At 49.2% G+C, this 19808-nt stretch overlaps 1 protein-coding gene across 1 annotated transcript in view; it reads left to right on the plus strand.

Annotated features, from left to right (window-relative positions):
* The first annotated feature begins 3644 nt into the window (after nt 1-3644).
* The window catches only part of CRKL (CRK like proto-oncogene, adaptor protein), a 31995-nt gene continuing 15831 nt past the window's right edge, over nt 3645-19808 (plus strand). Inside the window, exon 1 of the mRNA XM_001363584.3 lies at nt 3645-4331. Coding sequence (XP_001363621.1) covers nt 4021-4331 — 311 coding nt within the window. The 5' untranslated portion in view covers nt 3645-4020. The remainder of the gene's footprint in view (nt 4332-19808) is intronic.

Below are 19808 nucleotides of genomic sequence, written 5' to 3' on the forward strand. Positions count from 1 at the left end.
ATGTTCTCTGGTCACAAATCCTGGGACAGCAGGACCTTAGAGAAGCGATAGTTACTCTGACCCAGAAGGCAATGGAAAGATGTGACTGGTAGCATGATTCATGAGAGGACTCAACACCAAAGACCCCTTCAGGGCTGGGTCTGATCAGAAAAGCCAGAGGACTGTTTATATGTCAACAACAAGGGTTAACAGATGGCCATCTTGAATGCTTCCTGGGTGCCCACACCTGTTAAAATAGGCAGAAGGCCTCCAGTCGTATCTGAACATACCCTGGCCCTTTACACAAAAGTTATAGGGGTAAAGGGTTGTCACAAAGCCATCCTTTGAACCTATAATGAACAAAGTCTTGTATTTTAGCTTATTTTAACTCTCCAGGGGTTGTAGGTTTAGAACCTAAAGCAAGGGTGGTTGGAGCTCAGAGTCTGTCATCTTGGGGTCAGTCTAACCACTAATAATAATGGTAATGATAAAAACCATAATAATTGATGTTTTATGTAGTGCCCTAAGGTACAGAAACAAATATCATCCTTACCTCCTCTCCTTTGATTCCATACTAACCATGTGAGTCCTACATGTTATTAGCCCCATTTTATAGATGAGGAAACTAAGTTTCAGGTCAAGGGATGTAGGTATCCATGATCTCAAAGATGAGATCTTAATACTGACTCCAAAGTCTACACACATTGAGGTCAGGAAGACACCCCCTGTCTCAACTCATTTCCAAGAAGGCCAACCCTGGGTGGCTAGCCTACTGAGTGATGGAATTGTTTTGGTCATTTGTTCAGGTGTGAAGGAACTCTGATCTGCATCCAGGTTGAGGATTGGGACTACTTTTCATCTCTGAGTTCCCTAGATTGGCTGACCCTAGTTTGGCCGAGTTGTTGAGAAGTTTTCTAATATTTAGGTCTTGTTATCTCATGGGCTCATAAAGGGAGTTGAGATGGAATACAAAGTGATGTTGGAAATGAGAAAATTAGAATAAAGAGAGAGCAAAACTATTTAAAGATGAAAGAGAAGAAGATGTGCTTCTGGAAAGAATAACCAGATTATCCTAAGGTGGGTGAGGGACTAATTGGGGACTGTGTTCTGCATGCTTCTCTGGGTGGCTCTGAGGATCAAAGGAGATAATGGATGCAGGGTGTAAGCAGTCTAAATTAAATAGTCTGAGAGAGTTGCCTCAGGGCTCTGAAGAGTTGAATGATAGGAGTGACCAGAATTACACAAAGGAGAAGTTGGGCCATGAACCTATATCTCCTGCTGGATAACCTCATTATCCTGTGAAATCCTTTCAGTTTTGGGGCTCTACCTCATCATCACCCTCTCTTATGGCTCCATTCTTCCAGGGGAGGTGTTCTGACTGGAGGATTGGGCCAAGAACTTGCTCTTCCAAGACTTCTAAGTCTTCATGACTTCATTTGGGGTTTTCTTGGCAAAAGTACTGGGCTGGTTTGCCATTTTCTTCTCCAGCTCATTTAATAGATGAGGAAACAGGCAAACAGGGTTAAGTGACTTGCCCAGGGTCATCCAGGCATTGTGTCTTATGGCAAATTCAGTGCTCACTCTCATTTCTCCCATCTCCTATCACATAAACCATGTGAGCCTGGTGCAGAACCTCCTCAGGGCTTAGAGGATCCCCTGATTAGCCTCCTCATCCTGGACTCTTTCCCCACTCCCATCCATCCTTCCTTGGTCAGCTCTTCCTCAAGTGTAGGTCTGATCTTGTCACACTCACTACCGTCCTACTCAATAAACTCTAGGATTACATTTTTAATTAAAAATTTTATTTAATTAATTTGGAATATTTTTCCAGATTACCTGATTCATGTTCTTTCCCTCCCCTAATTCCACTGGGTTTTACATGTGTCATTGATCAAGACCTATTTCCATATTATTAATATTTGCATTAGGGTGATCTATTAGTCTACATCTCCAGCCATAGCCCTAGTGACCCATGTGATCAAGCAGTTGTTTTTCTTCTGTGTTTCCACTCCCACAGTTCTTCCTCTGGATGTGGATGCATTCTTTCTCACAAGTCCCTCAGAAATGTTCTGGATCAACCATTCTGGGACAATTTGGAACTATGCCCAAAGGGCTCTAAAAGACTATCTGTCCTTCGATCCAGCCATAGCACTGCTGGGTTTGTAACCCAAAGAAATAATAAGGAAAAAGACTTGTACAAGAATATTCATAGCTGCATTCTTTGTGGTGGCAAAAAATTGGAAAATGAGGGGATGCCCTTCAATTGGGGAATGGCCGAACACATTGTGGTATATGTTGGTGATGGAATGCTATTGTGCTCAAAGGAATGATGAACTGGAGGGATTCCATGTGAATTGAAAGAACCTCCAAGAAATGATGCAAAGTGAAAGGAGCAGAATCAGGAAAACATTATACACAGAGACTGATAGATACACTGTGGTACAATTGAATGTCACAGACCTACACACTCCTAGGCTTGGGTCACTAGGTTAGAAATGGCTGGGGAAGCCTGAATGTGGGCAATGGGTACAGCTTCGGGCCTGGGGCCAGGAAGCTCTGAGTGCAAATCCAGCCTACACTCTTCCTTGCTGGGGAGGGGGGGGAAAGGCTGCTGCCTGCCTCAGTTTCCTCGTCTGTAAAATGAGGATAAATAGCAGTCCTTGCCTCCCAGGGCTGTGGCAAAGGTCCAGTAAAGCAATGATTGTAAAGCGCTTGGGATAGAGGAGGTGCCATGTTTGCCCTCGATATTATTTTTATTAATGATGAACAAGAGGCAGAGAGGCCCTTGGGACGCCTTAGCTTTGATTTTTGGGGCCGATCGTTACTAATATATACGGCTCACCAGTAGTGGGGTGAGAAACATTGTAGATTTGGCCTAGATGAAGGTCGTTATTGATAAATACGGTAGATTGGCGGGGGTGGGGGGGTGTAGATCCTCGGGGCGCTTTATGTCTGATCTTAAGGCGGATCATTACCAGTATATACGGCTGAGCAAGTGGGTGAGGCCTTCCGGACACCTTCGATTTGCTCTCCAGCGCGTCATGCCCAATACACACAGCTGATAGAGATACCATAGTTCGGATCTTGGTGTGGATTACTACCAATACACAGGGCAGATATGGGGCGGCGAATGAGGGACGCTTTAGTTCTGATTCCAGTATATAATGCAGCCAATAGGGGACGGAGGTGGGGATGGGGATGAGGGAATGAGGGAAACCTTAGTTCTGGTCAGGTGCGGATCTCTCTAATACATACGGCAATACGGGGAGATTGTGGTGAGCGTAGTTACAGATCACTACGGCCGCGCTTGGGCCGACATACCCCGCCCCCTGCCGTCGCCCTAGCTCCCGAAGAAATTTCCCCAACCAGGATCAGGATTTCGAAAGCGAAGGAAGCGCGGAGAACCCTCCGCTCCCCGCGTCCCCCCACCTCACCCCCACCCCCACCCCGCCCCGCCCCGCCCCGCGCCCCGCCTTGCTCCGAGCACGCGCACTGAATGGGCGGGAGAGAGGCGCCGTGAATGGGCGCGAGCTCCGGGGCAGCGCGAGCGTCGATCTTCATTGGTCAGGGTGGGGAGAAGCCGACCAATCGGTGCCGGATAGGAGGGGCGTGGCAGGCGCCGCGCCGGCGCCGCGCGTGCGCAGAGGGCGCGCCTAAAGAGGCTGGGGAGGTGGCCGGCCGCCCGCCATTTTGTTGCTGTGGCTCTCTGGAAGCTGGGTTGCAGCTGAGCGGAGAGGTTCGGCCGGGCGGGCGGCGGCGGCGCAGAACGAAGCCGCGGGGCCCGGGCCCCGGTGCGCGATGGTGCGAGCGCGGCGGCGGTGGTGCCGCGGGCAGGGGGCGGGCTGGGGCCTCTGATTAGGGGCGCGCGGGCGGCTGCAGCGGCAGCGCGGGGAGCGGCCCCTCGGCGGAGCAGCGGCGGCGGCCTGAGATCGCCCGCGAGTTTCCGTAGTGGGCGCGCGTGCACGCGCTCCCCTTTCCTCTCTCTCTCCCCTTCGGCGCGTGGCTCCGGCGGCGGCCCCGGTCCCGGCAGCAGCTCCAGCCATGGCGGCAGCGCGTTTCGACTCGTCGGATCGCTCGGCCTGGTATGTGGGGCCCGTGTCGAGGCAGGAGGCGCAGAGTCGGCTGCAGGGCCAGCGGCACGGCGTGTTCTTAGTGCGGGATTCGTCCACCTGCCCGGGGGACTACGTGCTGTCCGTGTCCGAGAACTCACGCGTGTCCCACTACATCATCAACTCGCTTCCCACCCGGCGCTTCAAGATCGGGGACCAGGAGTTCGAGCACCTGCCGGCACTGCTCGAGTTCTACAAGATTCACTATCTGGACACCACCACGCTGCTCGAGCCTGCTCCCAGGTGCGCCTCAGGGGTGGGAGGGGAGGCACCAGGGCCGGGACACGAATGGCTGGGGATGGGAGCCGAGAGAAGAGGCTCCGGGCAGATCCTGGGGCCCCTGCTGCGGGATCTGGGGGGGGGAGAACCAGAATGACCATAGGACTAGAGAGGGGAGAGGGCATGCGGGGGTCACTGCCGTGCTGGCAGCCGGCCTCGGGTGTCTGGCGTCAGGGAGGACACATGGACTTGTAGGGGCTGAGCCAGGGTCCCCGACCCTTTGACAGCAGGGATGGAATGTGGGCACAAAAGAGCCGGATCATCCCAGTGAGACCCCGGGGACAGAGGTGGGCGCCCACAAAGGGCCTCCATTAGTGCTAGAAAATCTGAGGCTGCCAGGGGAGGGGGATTCCCGAGGATCACCTGGGCAGCCCTTGTCAGTAAAAGGACCCTTTTCCATGGCTAACAATCGTCAGCGAATCACTGGAGGCTTTCTCCCATCAGTTTTGGAGAGGTAAGGGCCACCGGGCCCAGGAAGAGGGATTTGTAGCCATTTAGAGCAGGGCATTTGGGGAACCAGGCTGAGCATTCCTCTGATTTTTTCTCTCTTGAAAGTGGGGGTAGGGGAAGGAGCCAGGGAAGTGTCGGTCTTCTTCCACCCCTGCCCTCTGGGTTAGCAGATTTTTGACTCGAAGGATGATGATGATGATATTAACGAAGGCTTCTTCCCATTCTGTCTTTAGTTTTCCCATCTGTGAAATGAAGGGATTTTGCCTCAGTGATCCATCAGGCCCTTCTGCCCTCTAGTCTCCAAATCATGGCTCACCTCTAGGAGTAGAGAAGAATTAATATCTTCTCAAACCATTACCTTTTTCCTTAGTATCAATTCTAAGACAGAAGAGCAGTAAGGGATAGGCAGATGGGGTTAAGTGACTTGCCCAGGGTCACACTGAACCCAGGACCTCTAGGCTTGGCTCTATTGGGCTACATAGCTGCCTGTAGCTCTTGAGAGAAAGAAGAGGGTTCCCAGTGTTTGCTAAGCCATTTTCTTTGGACTGGAATGGGGAATGGCAATGTCCTGCCTCAACTGAAATGGCATTCCCTGAATCCCTACCATTCTGATAGGATTTCCTTTGCCTGGTGTGACTAGTCCAGTCCCTTCAGGGTCTGGCTAACTATCTGACTACACTTTCCTTTAGCTGTGTGGTTACTTCAAGCTTACTCTTGCTAGGCAGGATGAAGGCCCATTGAGGAGATCAAGGTAGGCAGGGCAGATTGGGTGGTGTGCTGGGAAGAGAGATGGACAAGGTTGTGAAGGCTTGGTCATTGGGGTGCCCCTGCAGTTTCTGGGGCCCGAAGAAGAATGACATGGCCATCCATGCCTGTGCTCAGACACCAGGGCACCTGGGGAAACTGAGTCAGTAGGCCTTTTGACTCCTTCCCATCACCAGTAAAGAATGAGGGTGTGGACTCCATGCTTTGGCACCAAATGCTCTGGTTGGTGGCTTTGCAGCTACTTAGTTAAATCAGATTCTAATTGCCTTTCATCACTTTCTCCATTTGGCTCACCCACTGGGGAATTGCCAAAGGAGAATAGATTTCAGTGAGCAGGTACACAAATCTGATGGATTTGGAATTTGTGTGTGCTTAAAGTGGATCTGGACTGAACCTATCACCCAAGATGGCCCTCTGGCTTTACTATAAAAAGTGCCCAGATGAAAAGATGGGAAGGATGGCCTAATTAAATGTTCTGTTTCAGAAATTTGGCTTTTTTGAACAGGGAACCTTTTTTGCAAGCCAAATAATGATCAAGATAGAAACAGTGTTATTCCCATTTGTGTAGTGCTTGTCAGTTTTATAAAGCCGATTTTCCTCACCCAAAGCCCTGTCATACCGGGAGTATTAAAATCCCCATCATAGGTGGCTCATTGGATAGACTGCCTGGAGACAGGCGGTCCTGGGTTCAGTGTGACCCTGGGCAAGTCACTTGAGCCCCACTGCCTAACCAACCCTGATTGCTCTTCTGCCTTGGAACCAATAGGCAATGTTGATTCTAATATGGAAGGGAAAGGTTGTAATTTATAAAACCCCAGTGTTACAGAAGGGAATGGAAGCTGGAGGGCAGCATGGGTGTGTGCTGATGCAAAGACTAGACTTCCTTGCCTCACTCAGGTGATTAATTTATTAGTTAGAAGAGCTTGCTCTCTTGGAATCAGAGTTGGGTTCTCAGAGGTGGACTTGTACAACCAGTTCTCTCCTTAGATGCCTCCCAGCTGCCCATTTGTGGTGATGGGGAGCTCACTACCTTTGCATCTTCTAGGCCAGCCATTCCAGCAGGTTTGATAAGGAACCTCTTTGTTTCTTGGGGGCCTCATTCCCTCTTCCTCCCTGGAGTTTGTATTCAATTGCAGTTTAGCGCTACAAACATTTGTCTAGCACCTCCTGTGTCCCAGGAGGACCCTATCAGAATGGAGCAGGCCCTGGCCTCAGGGAGCTTCCATTCTTTGGGGTGTAAACAAGTATGCAGAGACTGAGTACAAGATAGCAGGAGGGGGGAGAACTTTAACTGTGGAGGATCTTAGGAGACTTCTGGGAGGAAAGGAGTGGTTGGGCTTGAAAGGGAAGGGAAGATAATGAATGTCTGGTTGGGGGAACTGCCTGTAAGGAGTTTGGCCTATTGTGTGGGGGAAGGGGAAGGAATGCACAATAGGGAGCTGCTTTTGTCCCTCTATGGCTCTGGGTTCTGGCCTCTGTGCTTGAAGACAGTCTCTCCTGAAATTTTCTGGAGACTAAAACAGCCCTAGAACCTAGGGCTCCCTTGGGGGAGTGGCAGCCTCTCCTCATTGGATTCAGGTGTTTGTCTACTGCAGAGAGTTCAGGGTCAGCCTCATAGTTGCCTCCAGTCTGGCGCAGGTGAGGTGCTCTTTGTTCTGTTGATGCTGAGCATCGGGACATTTTTATTTAAAGGCTGATGGCAGCCTCATTAGTGCTCTGTTGAGCCTGTCTGAAGGCGACATGAATTAAGGAGCTAGATTTGGGTGTGAAGGTGTGAAGGGCCTCTTCTCCCCACACACAAAGTAACATCCGATTTGAGTTTTTTAAAGGGGTGCCTCAACCAGGCAACAGGCTTTTATGATGGGACCTATTGTGCCGGGGAATGGGTCAGTGGCCCTTCCCCTTGGGAGTCTACACTGTTCTTGAGTGGGAGAGGAGAGTCCAAGAGAATTCAAGGTGTGAACTTTTGCTCTTCCAGTGTGCATTGAAAGGGTAGGCAACATAAGCACAATCAAGTCAGGAAAGCCTTTCTTCCCTTAAATCCTTTTGGAATCAATATCATTTCCAAGGCTGAAGAGGTAGGCAATAGGGGTTGTGGCTTGCCCAGGGTCATACAGCTAGGAAGGATCAGGCTAAATGTGAACCCAGGCCAAGGTGAAGCTTCTTAAGAATTCCCCCAAGGAGAATAGGAACTGCATTTCAGGGAGGTCAAAGGCTAGGTGACTGGAAAAGCAGCCAGAAGGCCAGCCTCTTAGAAGGTGTGGGGCATGAAGTAACACAAGGTTGAAAAGGTAGTGTTGAACTTTATTTGGAAAGATTTTATAGACCAAAGCAAGAGTTTTTGTTCTATCCTCAAGGCAGTAGGGAGCCATTGGGAGTGAAGTGGTCAAACCCCCCATCTATGTTCAAGAAGATCACTTTAGCAGCTGAGGGAGGGGAGAGAGAGACAGGTAGACTGATGAGTTTGTACCACCTTCAGAAATGGGACCTTTAAGAGGAGAGAGTTGAGACAGATCCCCCCGCCCCCTCCAGCTTTCAGTGGCCAGCATCAACTAGTACCTACCTACCTGGACAGTTTGGGTGCTCTAAGCCCCACCTTGAACCTCTGCCAAAAGGTGCAGAGAAGACAGTTGTCCAAGTCTGGCCCTTCCTGGCTCATTACTAACATGAGGAGAAAGGATTACCAGGAAGAAGAATAGAGCACAAATGTCTGAGGAACAGTCATTTCTAAGCAACAGCAGATGGTGTTTACTTCAGGCCAGGCTGGATACCTTGTAATTCTAGAAGCCTCTTAACAAAGGAGTTTGATGGGTGGCTCCCAATTCATCCTAATGAGATTTAAGCCCTATCAATGACTCAGGAAATCAGTTCCCTATCAGTGAAGGTAAGTTGTTATGATTGGGGGGAAACCTATGAAACCCAAGTGCCAGGATCTTGCTCCATCAAATGGACCAGCCTACTATTTCGAAAGCTTGTGGACTATGGTTAAAAAAAAAAAGGGCTTGAGGTCATTTGGAGGCCTGTAGTGGGGGCCATGCTTTTAAAATTCAGGCATTTACTAAGGCCCTGCTGTGCCATCTTGGGCCCTGGGTGGCGAATGGCCCCATCTTGTTGGGGACTAACGATTTGGGCAGAGAGAAGGCCTCTTTGTGGGGAGACAACAGAATTGGAAGCATCTGGGAGATGGGGTGACAGGACAGAAAGCTGGGTGGCTGGATGTAATAAGAGGGAAGAGTAATAGTCAGATGAAAGAAAGACTTCTGCACTGTATAGAGTAGGATGGGCCCTGCGTGATAATGGTTCTGATGAGAAGAACCAGGGGGCTTTGAGATGACTGTGCCAATTACATAGTGGGCAAGGAGTATGAGCCACCTTTGGCTGTGGTACTCTCATTCATTCCAGGGTGGGAGATCAAAGCATGTTGTTCTTGGCAAGTCCCTTTGGAGTGTTCACTTCTGAGAAGTACATTTTACTAAAGCCTGAGGGGTTCCAGCAGGCTGCAAAGGCTCTTGGAGTAAGGGCCTGGTGATGTCTCTGATCTGACCAGGAGTCACCTGGACACTCCCCCACCCCCCACCCCCTGTGTCCAAGCCAGTGCCAAGGCCTCTATTTCATCTCCCCAATAGCCTCCCTTCACTCCTCTGACCCTGGCACAATCTCCGTTCCCTCACACTTGAACTGTTGCAGAAGCAGCTAGTGGGTCAGCCTGCTCCAAGGCTCTCCCCCCATATAACTCCAATGGCTCCCTATTGCCTCCAGGAGCAAATACAGAATGCTGTATTTGGCATAACCTTGTTCCTTCCTACCTTCCCAGTCTCGCATTAGCATCCAGTGACCCTGGCCTCTGGACTGTTCAATGAACAAGACCTTCCAACATCACTTGGTTCCAGGCATTCTCTCTGGCTACCTGGGACCACTCAATTCTCTGCTCTACCCACTGACCTCCCCAGCTTCCTTTTAAGGCCTAGCTGAAATCCCATCTCTACAGGAAGCCTTTTCCAGCCCCCTCCTAATTCCAGGGCCTTCTCTCTTAATTATTTCCTGTTTATCTTGTCAGTGTTATAGTCCTGACTCTTGGTGATCCCCTGTGGAGTTTTCTTAGCAGAGAGTGGTTTGCCATTTCCTTCTCTAGCTTATTTGACAGATAAGGAAACTGAGGCAAGCCAGGTTTAAGTGAGTCTGTCTGTATCTTGTGTGTATGTTAGTTTGCTTGTTGCCACCTCTATCTGACAGCTCCTTGAGGGCAAGAGCTATCTTTTGCCTCTTCATATCCTCATGCTCTAGTACAGTGGCTTGGCATGTATTAGGCACGTAATAATGTTTTTAACTGTTAAATAATAGGGAGGAAGCTACCTATCACACACAGCCAAGCCAGCCACTAGCTTAAGGGGGATTTTCTGGCTTCAGCAGCTCCTGAAACCAGTCCCCAAACCTTAGGGGGAAGCATTCCAATAGTTAGTCCTGTGTGCCTGGGGTGTACGGGGCGGCCTGGGAGGACCAGCTCAGCCACCTTTGGTGCTCACCTGTCACCTGGCCACTCCAGGGTAAGCTGTCTGGGCAGATGGGCTAACCCGTTGGGCCACAAACCCATGGCTGAGTTGGGGGGGGAGAAGACTTGCCCTGGGGGAAGGCTGGACCAAGACACCAAGGTCATGGCGGTATCAACCATCCTGACTTTATCTTGACTTGGATGTCTCTGGAGAGAGGGAGGCTGAGGACTTTGGGCATCTGCCTCACTTCAGACCAGTTCATACATAAGGTAAGACTTCACCCTCTGAAGTCACTGATCCTCTCAGAAAACAAGGGGTGCCTAGCACCTGTGTGCCTGGCACTGTGCTAGATGAATAGGTTGGGGGTGCTTGTAGGATGCTGGTTTTAAGAGGTGGAGGAGAAAATCAATGAGCAGCCATGGTTCAGCCCTTTAGGCATGGGAGGCCGGAGCCCGGAGCGAAATGCTGGATGGAGTTCCGTCATAGAGCTGAGCTGCTGTTGGAGCTAATGGAGCAGGGGAGTGGCCTTGGGCAGCATTGGATGGGGACCTGGTGTAGTGGGGCAGGGGAGAGGTCGGTGCAGAGGGCCTGGCCCAACAGGGTTCCTCTGGCTGTTGAGGAAGCTTCAAAGATGGATTTGACACTTGTGGGTGTCCCAGTGGTTAGAGTGCTGGAGTCAGAAAGACTTCCTGGGGTCAAATCTGGCCTCAGACATTTTCTATCTCTGTGCCCCTGGGTGAGCCATTTAGCCTTGTTTGCCTTGGTTTTCTCATCTGTAAAATGTGTTAGAGAAGAAAATGTCAAATTACTCCAGGATCTTGGCCAGGAGACCCCAAATGGGGCCACAGTAAGTCAGACACAAACAGGTGAACTGGTGGGGGAGGGAGGGAAAGGAGGGGATCAGGCTTTGACCTGAGTGCCTTTAGGATACAGACTGGGAAGGCCTTTAGGCCTACTGCCCTGTGAGGAGAGCAGGGCAGGAGGATGTCTGGGCTCAGCCACTGTGCCTTGCCTCGGGTTCTAAGTGCTTGAGCTATGACTCAGTATTTCCAGGGGTCTTCTAATAGCACACCAAAACATTAGGAGCCACCCTACCAAGGACAGAGCTTTGGGAAACTGAGGAAGGAAAGGTGTTTTCAGTTTAGACTAGGCAGAGAATTCCACATTGGTGGAATCTGGCAGCCCTCTCATCCGGCTTGAGGGACCTGCCAGCGATGGGGGCTTTTGGTAAATAGTAAATGATGCTTGGGGGAGTGAGGAAGTGATTTGGACTTCTGACTGTAGAAGCAGTAATTGTGCACGCATGCATTTAAATCCTTACCTTGTAAGGCAGAAGTGTGAGTGGGCAATTGGGGTTAAGGCCAGGGTCACACAGCTGCTGAGAGCAGATTTGAACCCAGGTCCTCTAGACTCTAGGCCTGGTGCTCTATCCTCCATGCTACGCCCCCTCTGCTTCTTTGTGGATTGCTTTTTATGGCCATCTCTTTATTTCTAGATAGGCATGTTGACCCCCAGTTATGTGCAGGTTAAAGAGGGAGGCCCTAATAACCTCTTCCTCTCATTTCAAAGCCCTCCAGTGCCCTGAAGAGACAAAGATAGAACCAAAACCCAGCATGCCCATGTGACAAAGGAGGAGGAGATGGGGAGGGGGAAGCCTCCGACCTCTTGTGGCAAGGCCTGTTGAGAGAGGATTCTGGCCAGCCTGCCAGGAAGGAGGGAAGGAGAACCTTCCACGCTGACTGGTGGATTGATAGACTGACTGCACTGGGCTTTAGAGGCTGAAGATGGAATGTTATATCAAGGAAAGGGCCCGCACCCCTTTGGGTTGGGTTTTGTAATATTGGGCAGTTGTGTGGTAGATGAGCAGGATTGGGAAAGGGATTTTATAGTCATGGAAACTGAGGCACAGGCAGGTGAAGTAATTTCAGAAAACGGGAGGTTGGTGACTTACCCAAGATTTCCTCCTTTAGGCCAGTGTCCTTTCCTCCAAAGTCTGAGGATTGTTTTACAGACCTTTAACATGGAGTGCCTTCTCCTTCTAAGCAAGACAAAGAAATTCCTGCCCAGTTAGGAAGAGATCTAGTTGCTTCTCTTTATGTCTTCAAAACTGGGGATGGCAGCCTACAGTCAAATCTGACCCTGCCCACAAGTGAAGAATGGCTTTGATCATTTTAAATACAAGAACATTTTATTTATGTCCCGTTTTCAAGTGCATGATCTCCTCAGCCTGGCCATTCTCCTTCAGGATCCTGCCCAGTTCTCCCATAAGTCAGGGGCACAAGGCCTCCCTTTTGTTGTTGTTGCCTCCTCCTGAATCTTGTGGGTGCTGGTGGGGCACGATCCCTCTTTGGCATCATGTGTGGCACATTCTCACTTTGAAGACTGGTAACATTCCTTGCAGCCATACAGAAACGATGTTGCAAGAAGACATTGCTTCTTCCCAGGGAAAATTTGGGGCCATTAAAAGAAAGACCATTTTCCTGGCCATTGTTGGATTTCAGATCTTGGAATTTCTGGACTGCTTACTCTGGGCCTGCCACCGAGCTGAGCCTGGGGCTACAGGGGAGGGCAGAGAGTTGCTGCCCACAAGAAGCATCCAGGGGAAGTGAGGGCTCCCAGTCACTAGAGGTCTTGTATTTGAGACTGGCCAGTTACTTGGGAATGTTGGAAAGTAATCCTGTTTCGGGGGGGGGGGGGGGGGTGCTGGACTTGCGCCTCTCTTGTAGCCCTGGGATTTGGGTAGTGGAAGGTCGGTACCATTATTACGTCGAATTTTCCTGCTAAGCTTAATGCCTGCCTTTGGTCTTCAGCCTCAGCCTGGTCCGAATCAAATTTCTGTTGATTTGGGCTTGCCCTGAGAGTGAGAGTTGGAGACCCTGCTTTGCCCTTCTTAGCCTGGCCTTTGAAGGAAGCCTCCAGCCCTGATTTTTCTCTTGCCTTCAAGTCTGTCCTATTAAGGTCTGCACATGGGGGAAGACCGGAGCCAGTCCATTCCAGGGAAATACATGGCATGGGGGGGGGTTCAATTTTTTTTTTATTACCAGGCATTGATTTTCTCTTCCTTCTGTCTTTCCCCTTCCCAGAATAAACCCCTCAGAACCACTATGAATAGTCCAGCAACCAGATATCCAGATTGCCCTGTCCAGGGATTCTATAATCTTTCAGGGCATGAATAGCAGACCTGTTATTGTTTCCCTGTGTGGTCACTCAGCAGCATAGTGGATAGAAAGTTCTGGAGCTAGAGTCAGGAAGACCCAATTTTGGATCCAGCCGCAGACACTTCCTGGCTGTGTGACTCCAGACAAGTTATCTAACCTTGGTCTGCCTCAGTTTTATCATCTGTTAAATGGGGATAGTAACATCACCCACCTTACAGAGCTATTGTGAGGCTAAAAAGTTAATATTTGCCAAGTGTTTTACTCTGGCTAATCCAATTATTCTTAGATGACACTTACATTTTATAAGGGGGGGCAGGAGAGAGATGTGCAGATGAATTTGAGGAGTTTGGGCTCTTGATTCAGAGGGGGCTGGTGAGAGGCAGGACTGACAGTGAAGGAAGGGTCTGGGAAGAGATGAGGAGGAGGAATTGGGGGAGATGAAGGCCTTTATGTTTGTTTCTTTTATTTTGCTCTTGCCAGTATTTTATATGGTGATTTCTATTTAGTTTATTCCCAAGGGGAACACATTTTAAAACTTTAGTAGATTGTTTTTCAAGTTCAAGATTCATGATTTCTTCAGCATTTTGGAGCAGATAGCCCAAGTAACAAAGTTAATCAGGTTAGGTCTTGGAAGGGACCTTGCACTAAGACATCAAAACCAAACAGCTCCCTTGTTTTTACAGCTGAGGAAACTGATGCCCTGAGCAGGGGGTTGTGACTTGTTCACAGTTATGCTGAGAGGTGGTTCAAAGTGGCACTGGGGGCCTTTGACTCATTCCACTGTCTCTGAATTTGTGGACTCTGTCTCTCTGTTGTTGCTAGCTCCCCCTCAGCCTCCCCATTGTGCCCTTGACTCCATCTTGCTGCTGCTGCTGCCGCCGCCTTTTTTTTAACCCTTACCTTCCATCTTAGAATCAATACTGCATATCTGTTCCAAGGCAGAAGAGCATTAAGGGCTAGGCAATAGGAGTGAAGTGACTTGCCTAAGGTCACACAACTAGGAAATATCTGAGGCCATATTTGAAGGTAGGACCTCCTGTGTTCTAGGCACTGAGCCACTCAGCTGTCTTCTCCATCTTAATCTTTTATGCCATGGTATTGGGACTTCCTTCTGAGGTTATTTGGCATCTGCCTGTCCATTCCCTTTAAGGCCCAGAGGCCTTGCCCTCAGCAGTTCAAAATGCAGACTGCTCAAAAGGCTTTCTCTTGTCTCGGCCCTTTGCCTGCTGCCTATGTAGGTGATTTTACCCATATCCTACTATGTTTCGGCTTGTTGAATGCAGCCTGTCTTGGCCTGTCAAGGAATGTAGTCTGGAATGTGTTGACCTGGAGATGACAGTTTCCTGAATATTTAACCTTCTGCATACTTGGGTTATTTTGTCTTTTTGGAAAAAGTTGTTTGTCTCCTTGATTTTTTTTAACCCCATACCTTCTGTTTTAGAATGGATTCAAGAATCATTTCCAAAGCAGAAGATGGTAAAGTCTAGGCAGAGTGGGTTATGTGACTTGCCCAAGGTCATACAGCTAGTGGGTATCAGGGCAGATTTGAATCCAGGTCCTTTAGACTCCAGGCCTGGCACACTTCCACTGAGCCACCTAGCTGCCCCATTTCTTTTTGTTTTTATGTCACTTTCATTTTCAAATCTGCCTCTCCCCTCAGGAACCCCATCCTGATAGTAGCTTCCATTTCTGGTTTCCTTCCTAGTGGCACAGTGCCATTGACTCAGGTAGAAAGGCATTATTCACCTGTCCCAGGATCCTTGGCAGCTCTTTGGTGGAAGCAGTGCTACGACTCCATCCCCTTCTCTTCTCACCCACAGGGTTGTCTCAAGGACTCAGTTGGCCTCATCATTTCTAATTCCTTTTGTTCACATCAGCCTTGTGAGATGGGGAGTGCAGAGATTGTTATATCCCTTTTTCATAGAGGTCACTGAGGATCAGTAAGATCAAGCCCAAACTTACCCTTTGGGCAGATCAGAGCTGTGATTGGAACCCAGGTAATGTACCCTCGAATTCAGGACCCTTGCCTCTTGGCCTCTGCTTGGGATGGTGTAGTTTGTGGCAGAGCATGATTCCAAAAATGAGAGATGAGTGCCTGAAGATTGGACCAGAGGAGGAAGGGAGAGGAGAGTGACAAGAGAGGAGCAGGCTGAGTGTCAGGCAGGCATAGACACGCTGACACTGAATTCTTCAAAGTAGCCTCAGTTAAGAGTAAAGATTTGTTTTTTGAGAGGATATTTCTTTTAACACTTTATTTACTTTTACTGTCAACCTCAGAAGTTCTGAGTTTCCTGTGTGACCCTGGGCAAGTCACCAAACTTCAGTTTCCTCACTTGTAAAATAGGGGTAATCATGGCATCTACTTGAGGGTTTTTATGAGGATCAAAGGAGGTATTTATAACACACTTAGCACAATGCCCAGCACATAGTAGGTACTATAGAATTGTGATTGCTTGATATAAGCATGAAATAAAATTTGTTTCCATGACACAGAACTGAGCCATAGAATTGGGTGTGACTGCAGATCTCTTCTTTACCACTTGGTTTTCTTTTAAGTATGGAGCAACTTCAGCCTGTGGTTTTCAAAGCCATCAAGCTCTTCTGTGCTGCTTTCTGGCTTTCTGAGACATGCCTCAGGCCTCTCTCTGTCTCTGTCTCCCTCCCTCCCTCTCCCTCTCTTTCTCTGTCTCTCTCCCTCTCCTTCCCTCCTTTTCTCTCTCTCCCCCTCTCTTTCCCTCTGTCTCTCTCTGTGTCTCTCTCCCTCTGTCTCTCTCTCCCTCTCTTTCTCTCTGTCTCTCTATCTCTGTCTCTCTCTCCCTCTCTTTCTCTCTGTCTCTCTCTGTGTCTCTCTCTCCCTCTCTTTCTCTCTGTCTCTCTCTGTGTCTCTCTCTGTCTGTCTGTCTCTCTTTCTCCCTCTCCCTCTCTCTCTCCCCTTTCCCCCCTCCCCCCTTCCCCCTCCCCCCTTCCCCTCCTCCTCCTCCCTCTTGTCCCCACTCCTCACTGGTTTTTCTTTCTTTCTAATGTCATTGTCTAAATTCTTCTTGGGTTCTGCCCCCAAAGACCTGAAGGAGCCTTTTCTAGTCAGCTGTAGCTTGTTTGACCTGTTTTTGTCAGGCCCTTCGAGCATTGCTCCCTGTTTGCTGAGTGCTACTGGCAGAATTGGAATGGACGCCTCTCCCTAGTCATTTTTCCCCCTTCTGCCTCTTAGTTGGATGAGAAGCCCCTACAAGTCGGTGAATGGAGATGTTCGATCACAGCCCCTTGTTTTTGCCTTAGTATTCTCCGCTCCTCTTTTCTCCCTCCCATTTACATTTCTGTCAATTCTCTGCCTTGTTTAGCTTGGGAAATGGAAGAAAGCTCATGGGTGAGCTCTGCTGCTTGTTATAGCCTTGGCCAAGGCCTTGTATTTCTGCCTGCCTGTGGCCTTGGCTACGTGTGAAGTGAGAGCTCAAACTAAAGCATGGAGATGGTCTTCATCTTTTGGGGGGGGTCCTGGTCTCCCTGGGCAGTCTGAGGAAGCCTGTGGCCCTTTCTTAGACTAATGGGTGTAAATGCATAAAATGCAGAGGGTTGCAAAGCAAGCCAATTCTATCTCAGTGTAGTTATCTAAAAAACTTCAAACTTGGCAGCCTCTGGCCAGGTTAAGAACTGCTCGACTAGACTTTGCAGCCCCAGAGGCCTGTGGTTCCCTCAGGCTTGGAAAGATCTGGCCTTTTATGGATTGGGTGGCAGCTGTCTTCTGGTCAGTGAAACAGCCAGCCAGTCACAATTCCTTGGGCATAACTTTGGTCTTCTCAGCTGTTTGTGGCCCTCCGAGGACCTTTCTGGTCTTGGAATCATTACAAGCCCTTGAGGAAGCAGGAAAGCTGGTGCCCAGATAATTTTTTTCTGAAATACCCCCACAGTTGCTGGCTTTGGATGGTGGTGAGGGCACTGCCCAAAGGCAATAATAGCTGTAACAAGCTCCCCCCACCCTTTGATACTTGAACATTTCTGAGACCCAGTAGTATGTTTGTATGCTCAGTGGTTAGCTCCCTCGTGTTTCTGCTGCCCTGCTTTAGATCTTCCACGAACACTGACTCCTATTCTCCCAAGCAAGACTTACATGTACCTGTGACTTCACAGGAGGTGGGATTGGAAAGGCCGTGTCTGTCTGTCTGTGTGGACTTGTTTGCAGTATTACAGTGGCCCCTTTTTTGTAGCAATCCTTTGTGTAAGCTCAGGCTGGGGTGTATTTGGGCCCACCTGCACTGGCTCTGCTGAGTGGCCTACTTAGAGGTTGGCCCAATTAAAAGGTTTTAAGTAGGTCTTTCTAAAGAAGGTGCTAGTTGGATTGTAATGAGCCTGTTTGCACCTTAAGCTGCATTTGAAATTGGGAATGTAGGGCTGAACCAGAAAGGCAAACGTTAATTTTCAGGGGAGTCTGTGACCTGCTGAGTGAGGTGAGCGGCTTCCAGTTCTCTTTCCCTCCAGCCCATGTGTTGGGGCTGCCTTAGAGTTGGAATTACTTACAGTAGGGCCAGTGGCAGGCTCTGCCCCCTAAATGATGGGTTGACCTCAGTGCTCTTTCCTTGTAAAATGGGAATCTTAAGAAGGGGCTTGGAGTCTAACCCTTCCCTCCTGGGATTTTGTTAGCTCTAATGCATTTTGTGAAGTCAACTTTCTCCTCTTGTTTGGGTTTTTTTTCCCCTTAAGCCCTTACCTGCTTTCTTAGAATCAAAACTAAATCTTGGTTCCAAGATAGAAGAGAGGTAAAGGCTAGGCAGTGGGGATTAAGGTCATGCACCTAGGAAGTGTCTGAGGCCAGATTCAAACCCAGGACCTCCCATCCACTGAGCCATCCAGCTGCTCCTCTGACTTGTTTTATTTGTTTGTTTTGGGGGGATTTTATCTAATTAGTTGATTTAGAATATTTACTATGTATCCATAGTTACTTGCCCTCCCCTTCCCTGGGTTTAACATGTGTCCTTGATCAAAACCCATTTCCATATTATTACTATTTGTAATAGAGTGATCATTGAAGTCAACATCCCCAATCCTATCCCCATCAAACCATGTGATCAATCATGTGTTTCCGCTCCCACCGTTCTTTCTCATTTGTCCCTCCAAATAGTTCTGGGTCATTGCATTGCTGCTAGTAGAGATGACTTGTTTTGTTTTAAAAAGAATGTCAGTAAGTGACTCCCTCTGAGTGGAGTCTAGAATGGACCGACCTGATCCTGGCTTATACTTCCTAGTGAGAATATTCTCAGGCAGCTTTTGAGGGGTTTCAAAATCATGATGTACTTTCTGCTTCAGAGCTTGAGATTCTAATTCTGGCTCAAGTGAACTCTCTGGGGTGTAGAGGTGATCGTTCACCCAGGACCTTGACTTCTGTTTTTGAGGGGGATGAAGGAGGGCGTGGCATTGGTTTGGTTTAAGGCTTCTGCTGGTGCCTCTAAATCACCGGGGTCCATGGATGCCAAAGGGGCCCTTGGCTGGATTTCAGGACTTCTTGAATGTAGATGAGGAACAAAATTATGCTTTCTATTCCTGAACCTTTCATGGACATTAAGCATCTGCTTCATTTATGAACGTAGGCAACAAGCTCAGCTTTGGAGAGAGGAGGAAGGTCCTTAGACAATGCCAGCTTATCAGAGGCAATCCATGGCCCAAGAAGGGAGGGGGAAGATAGGCTGTTGTGCATCAGTGCCCCCTGTCTAGGTATATTTCTATGGCTCCTTATGGTCTACAGGCTGCTTATAAAAAGGGAATTGAAAGTAAAACTAGAGCCCGAGATTCCAGCTGAAAGAGACAGCCCCAGAGGGTGAGCCGAGGAAGTGCTGTGCGAGGGTGGGGTAGGCAGAGAAACTGGACTCTGCTCTTCATACTAACTGACATGAGAGCCAGAGATGAACTGGAGAGATTTGGAGCAAAGAGCGTGGTCTTAGTGGAAGAGTGCCAGTGCCCCTGACATGCACCCTCTTGGCCTAGGACAGGACCTGTGGCCCTCCATTATTAATGTCCTCCCCTTCTGCAAAATGAGGAAGCTGGATGAGATCATCTCGGAAGGAGGGCCTGTCCGGTTTGGCATCCTGATTCTCTGAAAAGTGGAGCTACTTCTAGGGAGAGGTGGGCCAGTGTCCAGTGTGGCCTGTGGTCTGTTCTGCTGCTAGCAGTCTCGATTTCATCATGTTCCTGCCCTGCTGAAACACAGAGGAAGTAGCTCCCCAGGTCTGCATGCAGGCTCCTGGCTGGCCCTCTGGCCTGGGTGAAATGCTCCTTCCTTTGTCCTCCAGGCCCTTGTAGTCCACATTGGCTTGTGCTCCCTTAGCAGCCCCAGGGCCATTCTGCCCAGGATTCCTGGTGGATTCCGTGGATTTCCCACGGCCACTGGAAACATAGAAGGAGACAATCAATGATGAATCAGTGAAGTGGTTTTTACAGTTTGGCTTCATACTCTTCCATTGAGTTGGGGAGTGTCCAGAGGAGGCAGTGAAGATGGCAGATGGCCTGCCATGTGATGAGGATTGGTGGAAAGAACTGGGAGTGTTTAGCTTTGATAAGAGGAATGGGAGAGTTTTTTAAATAGCAATTCG

This window comes from Monodelphis domestica, chromosome 3, assembly GCF_027887165.1.
Source record: "Monodelphis domestica isolate mMonDom1 chromosome 3, mMonDom1.pri, whole genome shotgun sequence".
Lineage (NCBI taxonomy): Eukaryota > Metazoa > Chordata > Mammalia > Didelphimorphia > Didelphidae > Monodelphis > Monodelphis domestica.